Source organism: Pteropus vampyrus, unplaced genomic scaffold (genome assembly GCF_000151845.1).
Source record: "Pteropus vampyrus isolate Shadow unplaced genomic scaffold, Pvam_2.0 Scaffold638, whole genome shotgun sequence".
Lineage (NCBI taxonomy): Eukaryota > Metazoa > Chordata > Mammalia > Chiroptera > Pteropodidae > Pteropus > Pteropus vampyrus.
This window is the reverse complement of record NW_011889419.1, coordinates 164575-172169: the sequence shown is the minus strand read 5'-3', so window position 1 is coordinate 172169 and position 7595 is coordinate 164575. Positions and strand designations below refer to the sequence as shown.

Here is a 7595-nt window from a genome sequence, read left to right as displayed (position 1 = left end):
TTATTATATAAAGGTCTCTCTTTAGCCTACTGCAAAGAAGTCGCTTTTCTTTTGGTTTCCAGTAGGTGGCGTCTAAGCCTCTTGGATCCTTGCTTTATATAAATCCTTAAAATGCCTTAAAAAAATTTTTTTTCTTGTAGATATTTAATCACCCTCGCTACCTTCAGTTTCAGACCCTGTCAGTATTAGTGACAGTCTGGGCAGTGTTTGCTCAGATTCCCCTGGGGTTCCGTGGTGATCCCAGTCTCGGAGGGTATGGTGGGAGGGCCCCTCTGGATTGGGGTTAAGGACTGCTGCTCAGCCTTGGCTTTGCAACTGGGGTTGGTAAAAATCAATTGTTTCCTGTGGTCCTGCCCGCTTCTCTGTCCTCTGCCCTGATGCCTGGGCCCTTCCGCCCAGCGAGGAAACTCACAGCAGACCCAGGCAGGGCTGTTCAGAGAAATTCCTGCAACTTCACCCCTCCCCCTTCTCCTGCAGGGAGCTTCAGCGGCTCCACAAGCAGTTTCTTTATTTCTCCCAGAGGACCGCCGGACACCCGGGGTTCTGACCTGTGGTAGCTCTTATGTGCAGATCCCACGCTCAGACGTACTGGTGTGCAGTTTGGGTGTATTTTGTTAAGTTTTAGATGTTCAGCTTGTTGCTGTTTCAAGGAGAGAGATCTGGTGACGTCTCTCACTCTGCCATGTTTACTGATGTCTCACTACCTAATTTTATAATGCTCTTTTTGTATTCTGTTTAATTGACTCCTACCTACAGACTACATGGAAAACAACAATACGTCAGTGACAAGAAACCGTAGCAGTAGCAATGTGCATCTTGGTTAGACTTTCACAATACTTGCAGTCTGAGATTTTGGTTTTGATTTCCCATTTTTCACCCACATGTTGAGTATATTTGAAAATCTGACAATCAACTTTCTCACCTTGGTGGATTTTCATCTTTAAACAGTTGTGCAATTTTTCTTCAAATATTTTTTGTTAGAAATATTATTTACAATTGATTGTATTCCCAAATTTCTTTACAGCATATCAACTAAAGATTAATATTCTCAGACCTGTCTCAGTGAAATATTTTTTTTTTCTTGCTATTCTTGGAGGAAAAGAATGTTATCTCCTGGCCACCATGTTCTGTAATTACTGCGTGACTATCTACGAAATCCCACATTATGTCACTATCATATAAAAACGGAATCTGTAGGAACCTTCTCCTTCAGCATCAGATACCAGCATTGGTGGCTGGCCTCCAACTCAGTGGTTCTTTGGGAATTTGTGATTCTACAATCACTGAGCATTTTGTCAGAGATATCTCTTCGATCTTAAACAGCTCAGTCTCTGACACATGGTTAGTAGGGCCAGTGGTTATTGTTTGTGCTGCGTTAACCTTAATCGTAATCCTCTTGTTCTCTGTAGATACCATAAGAAAATTCCCTCTATCCAGTAAAGGAAAAAGGCCTTTTTACCTACTTTTTCACATGATTGTGGTCACCTCTGGAAGCTGCATAATTTTCTATATCAAACCTTTAGCATGGTCCTATTATTGCATCTTTTTCTCTCTAAGGACATATCCCCACTGGTGCTTGGTTTAGAATTTTTTTTCCAAAGTAAATTACTTTTTAAATTCATTAGAGACTTTAAATCAGGGTCTCCAAGGACTTTTAAAAATTCAGTTGTTTTCTGCACACTTATTGCAGATGGAGGAAATAAACAGAGTTGTAAGTGCAAAAACTTGTTTATTCAGAGACAGTCAGAACACCCACTTTTACAGGGCCAGAGAGCCTTCTTATCTCCTCCTTGCTTTTTGAACTTTATTATTTTCCTTTCAGCTGCCCAGAGTTCACAGAAATATTTTCTAATTTTAAATTAGGATGGTATTTCTTATAAATTCAGAAACCATGTGCATATATGTGGTAAGTACAGGTTCTTAGGGGAAAGAGGTTAGGAATGCACTTAGATGATTCTACTAGTATGTTTTTGCTCAACTGTGAGGCTCACTAAGGTCATTTGAGGTGTAGCTTCCTTGTGAAACACTAAAGAATGTCAAAGGTAAGTAATGAGATGTTTTCAAACCAGGCACACTTCCATAGGTAATTCATAGAGAAAAGTATTTGTGATTATGTTTCACTTTCATAAAACAAATGAATTACTAGTTTCAATATTTGTTTGTTTTTGATATTTTATTAAGAGAGTCATTTCTGAGATTATTTATAGAACAATGCAAACCTCCACCAGATCGAAAATGTAGTCAGAACTCATTTTATTTTATTTTTCTTTTTATTTATTTATTTATTTTTAGACGAGGCAACCCTTGGTTGATCTCACCGATTGCAAGGACCTTGTCAGTTTACAATCCCTTATTTTTTATTTTTTACGCCTGCAGCACCTGGTCTTCCTAGGTGGTCTCCCATCCAAATACTAACCAGGCCTGACCCTGCTTAGCTTCCAAGATCAGATGGGATCTGGTTTGTTCAGGGTAGCATGGCCATAGATAAGACTCATTTTATACATCATTAAGTTGGTGTAATCCCACATACAGTCATTTGATTGACACAGAAATAACTTTACTAATCTCTTTCTCTTCTTCTCTTTTCTCTCTTTCTCTCTCATTTATCTATCAAGTATCTATTATTTTATATCTCATTTATCTCATTTACCACTGGTAAACATTTCATTTTTTATATTTCCCCTCTTTCAGTATCAATATCACCTACTTGCAAACTATTTGTCTCATAAACCTAGGTTAATGTTCCCTTTTCTATTATGATACGGTAACCTGGCAATATACTGTAGTAAATTTGTAGTTGATGGAAATTGATACTACTCACAAATCGATCCACCTCACGAAAACAAAAAAAAGCTTCATTTTCTCAGTCCCAGGGAGCCTACACCTCATAGATATTTGTGGGGTATAATGAAAAAAGAATGAAAGACATATAGAAGCAAATAATTTGTCTTATGAAAGAATCCTTTAAAAAAATTCCCTAATGTGGAAGAACTTGAAAATCTAGAAAAATGAAATCCAATAGAAATATAGTGTGAGCTACATTTGTCATGTTAAATTTTCTAGTAGTATCATGACAAAGGTAAAAAGAAATAGGTGATCTTAATTTTAATAATATATTTTATTTAACTCCATGTATCCAAAATATTTACATTCAACATTTATCCAGAAGAAAATTATAAGTGGTATATTTTATATAATTGTTTTCTAAGTTTTGAAATCTGATGTTATAGTACATCTCAGTTTGAATTAGCCACATCTCAAGTGGTCAATAGCCATATGTGGTTAGTAGCTACTATTTTACATAATAGAGGCCTAGAACATTGAATGAAAATAGCAAATAGTGGAATAGACCTATGTAACTGATTAGGTTATTTCAAGAATAATTACCATATTGTTATTACTCAAACCCTGAGTTGCCATGTGCTATCATATACCATGCAATATCACATTGAAAGATAATGAGTATGTAGAAAGTGTAGTAATAAAGGTTAATTATCTGCTTGGCAGATATAAAATTTTATTTTTGAATATGCATATTAACATGTTTCCTAAAGTTAAAACTATGTAAAGTGTTTACTCATGGAAGTGTCACTCCCTAATAGTATTTTTGTTCCTTTTTTTAATAAAGAGGAATATCAGAGAATGTTTGCATGCTGATGAAATAGATCTAGAACAGTGGAAGAAATTGATGATGCAAGGAGAGAGAGATGCTTTTTGTAGAGCTAAGTGCCTTTTTTGAGATAATCAGAGAGACTGGTCTGAGAAAATAAGAAAAATAATACCAAATATGTATTTAATGTTAATTATGTGCTAAGTGCTATTGTAAGCATATTAAATGTTACATGTTACATGATTTTTCTCATTTACACCTCACAGTATCCCTATGATGTAATTCTTGTTAACTCCACTTTACAGATTATAACACTGGGAACACAGAGAGATTAAATGACTTGCTTACATTCATTGAGCTAGTAGATGACAGAGATATGATTTAAACTCAGACAAATTGTTCCAAGGTCCAAGCATTTAAACTCTGTGCATTACTGAAATGTGTCATAAAGGAAAATAAAGTATGTCTTGATATCTTTTAGCTATTTATATTTTTTATCATATTTAAAAATTATGTTAAAATTATCATACATCAAAGTGCCCTCTGCTGAGGACAGAGATGGAAAATAAGGGAATAAGAGAGGAACTTAGAGAAACTTAGGAGGAAGTGTCATTGAATGACTAATTTTTTGGGAGAAATCTAGTTAGACCTTTAAATAATGCCCAGTTCACTAGAGGAGGGATGTGGAGAGTCTAGGTAGGGCATAATAACCATCTTCCGTATGTTTGCATTTTATTTTATTTTATTTTATTTTATTTATTTTTAATTTATTTTTAAATTAAGTTTATTGGGGTAACGTTGGTTAATACAATTATATAATTTTCAGGTGTACATTATCATTTGACATCTGTATATTCTATTGTGTTTACCACCTAAAGTCTAGTTTCCTTCAGCTACCATATATTTGATCCCCTTTACCCACTTTGCCCTCCTCCTAAACTCATGTATTGGAGGACTTTGGTTGCTTCCATGTCCACTGTAAATAATGCTGCTATGAACATCGGTGTGCAAATATCTTTTCAGATAAGGGTTTTCAAGTCTTTGGGGTAAATACCCAGTAGAGGGATTGCTGGATCATATGGTAGATCAATTCTTAGTTTTTGAGGAACCTTCATACTGTTTTCCATAGTGGCTGTACCAATTTGCAGTCTCACCAGCAGTGTATGCACTCCTCATCCTCTCCAACATTTGTTATTACTTGTCCTGTTGATGATAGCTATTCTGCCATCAATGATGGTATCTCATTGTGGTTTTGATTTGCATTTCCCTAATAGCTAGCGATGTTGAGCATCTTTTCATATATTTGTTGGCCATTTGTATGTCCTCCAGGGAGAAGTGTCTGTTCAGATTCTCTGCCCAGTTTTTGAATGGATCGTTTGCTATTTTGTTGTTATTGAGTCATATGAGTTCTTTGTATATTCTGGATATTAGGCCCTTATGGGAGGTGTTGCTTGCAAATATATTTTCCCATTCGGATGGTTGTCTCTTTACTTTATTGATGATTTCTTTTGCTGAGCAGAAGCTTTTTAGTTTGATGTAGTCCCATTCATTTATTTTAGCGTTTACTTCCCTTGCCTTTGAGGTCATTCATAAAATCCTCTTTAAGTCCAAGGTCTTTCAGTTTAGTTCCTATGTTTTCTTTTATGCATTTTATTGTTCGTATGTTTGCATTTTATTAGATACCACAACTTGAAGCAAAATAATTTTAGATTTTAGTCTTTGAGTACAAAAGTTTTGGAATAAAGAGACACTGTGACCCACAAAAATATAGGTCAAAATTGATCCACTCTTGATCCAATAGGAGTAATCTCAACAAAAGTATGAATTAAAAAAAAATTGAGTTGGAAATAGTACTGTGAATTGGAATATCCTGGAATATTTAAAACAATTCCAGTAGCGGTAATTTTCAAGAGAAACTTCCCACACGCATAGCTTCCCTGTGGTACCTTTTGGAGAAGTTGCAGGAACTACCTCAATAAAACCTGATTATCAAGTTACAGAAGGATGTGCCTGGATTTGCTTGGTATTGGTAGACACTGTCTGATTCTGTCATACTTTGACATTGCTCCTCAGATTCAATTTCTATGACTTTTACGTGAAGATTGGCAATAGTACGAAGTCAGAGATGAGAAACCATTCAGCAATAACAATGTTCATCATAATGGGTTTGACGAATGACCCACGACTAGAGATTTTGGTTTTTATCTTTCTGTTTATCACATATGTGTTAAGTGTGATCGGGAATCTGACCATAATTTCCCTCATCTTGATGGATTCTCATTTAAAAACTGCTATGTATTTTTTTCTCCAAAACTTCTCTTTCTTAGAAATCTCATTCACAACTGCCTGTGTCCCCACATATCTGTACATCCTATCAAGTGGAGACAAAACTATCACCATCAAAGCCTGCTTCAGCCAAATATTTTTCATTGTCCTCTTTGGAGCTACAGAATTTTTTCTCTTGGCTGTTATATCTTATGACTGCTATGTGGCCATCTGCAAACCCCTGCATTACGTGATCATCATGAACAGCAGAGTCTGCAGGAATCTTATCCTGTGTTGTTGGATATCTGGCTTATTGATTATCCTTCCACCTCTTGGCCTGAGCCTCCATCTGGAATTCTGTGACTCTGTTATTGACCATTTTTTTTGTGACGCTTCTCCAATACTGAAGAATTCATGTTCAGATACGTGGTTCATAGAGCAGCTGGTTATATTCTGCGCTGTGTTGACCTTTATAATGACCTTTATGTGTGTCGTTCTGTCCTACACATACATCATTAGGACGATTCTAAGATTGCCCTCTGCCCAGCAAAAGAAAAAAGCCTTTTCTACTTGTTCTTCCCACATGATTGTGGTCTCTATCACATATGGCAGCTGCATTTTTATGTATATCAAGCCTTCAGCTAAGGATGAAGTGGCCATTAATAAGGCAGTTTCTGTGCTCACTACATCTGTTGCCCCTTTGTTGAACCCCTTCATTTATACCCTGAGAAATAAACAAGTAAAGCACTCTTTCCATGACATCCTCAAAAGACTTGCATTTCATTCAAAGAAACAATAAAACAGCATACTGAGAATTTAAATTAAAACATATATCATTGGAATATGGATAGAACTTGAAGCCTTGAGAATGACATATTTTGACAGAAATTAAAGAAAATTGAGAACATCTAAGAGAATGTTTAAGAATCCAGCATTATATAGGTCAGCATTTTTCTACTCCTCTGAAGCTGTTAACCCTTTTTATCTCCTCTAAACTGCAATTCAATCAACGTTACTTTGTTGTATTAAAGATTGTTTTAAATTCTTCAATGTCAATTGCTCCATTCGAGGGATGTAATTTCTTTCCTCTCCCTTTTCACTTGGCTGGGCTTGTGACTTGCTTCTGATCATGAGTGTGTGGTAGAACTGAAATTGCATGATTTAGGCTAATCAGTCAACACTGGCCCCCATCATCGTGGCCCTTGAAATTAACTGTCATTTTGTCGACATTTTAGACAATCTACAGTTAACATTTTTGTACTTTTCGTCACAGAACCACTCAACAATGGGCCGATAGTAAAAATATTTGGTGGTCACTTCATATATAATTGATTGTAATTGATATTACTGAATGTATTTTGGAACTAGATATTTAAATATGTGCAATATTACTTGTGCTTGTCTGGGATGTTCTCAATAAGGAACTGTCACCATTAGTACAGTGGTATTAAGATGAGTGCACAATCTGGGAACCTCATTAGCCTCCCCTGGCCCAGCCATGTAGTTAATGTAAATCGGTAAAGGATAGGAGGGGCTAAAGAAATTACTAATTAAAGAGTTGGTAAAATTACTATACTAATTAAAGAGTTGGTAAAAGCTTAAAAAAATCATCCAAATGATTTTTTTTGAACATATCCTCAAAATTTTATTGTCTTCATAATAAAACAAAATATGAAGCTTAGAACTGAATCACTTGGCCCTTTTTCTTCTTATCTCCTCC

At 35.7% G+C, this 7595-nt stretch overlaps 1 protein-coding gene and 1 pseudogene across 1 annotated transcript; one reads left to right on the top strand and one right to left on the bottom strand.

Annotated features, from left to right (window-relative positions):
* Positions 1 to 2367: 2367 nt before the first annotated feature.
* LOC111733787 lies at positions 2368 to 2486 on the bottom strand (annotated as a pseudogene).
* A 3249-nt stretch (positions 2487 to 5735) lies between these two features.
* On the top strand, positions 5736 to 6674 carry LOC105308914 (olfactory receptor 6C2-like). The gene has a single exon (XM_011384980.1). It carries the CDS (start codon positions 5736 to 5738, stop codon positions 6672 to 6674), a length of 939 nt encoding a protein of 312 aa, XP_011383282.1.
* The last annotated feature ends 921 nt before the right edge of the window (positions 6675 to 7595 follow it).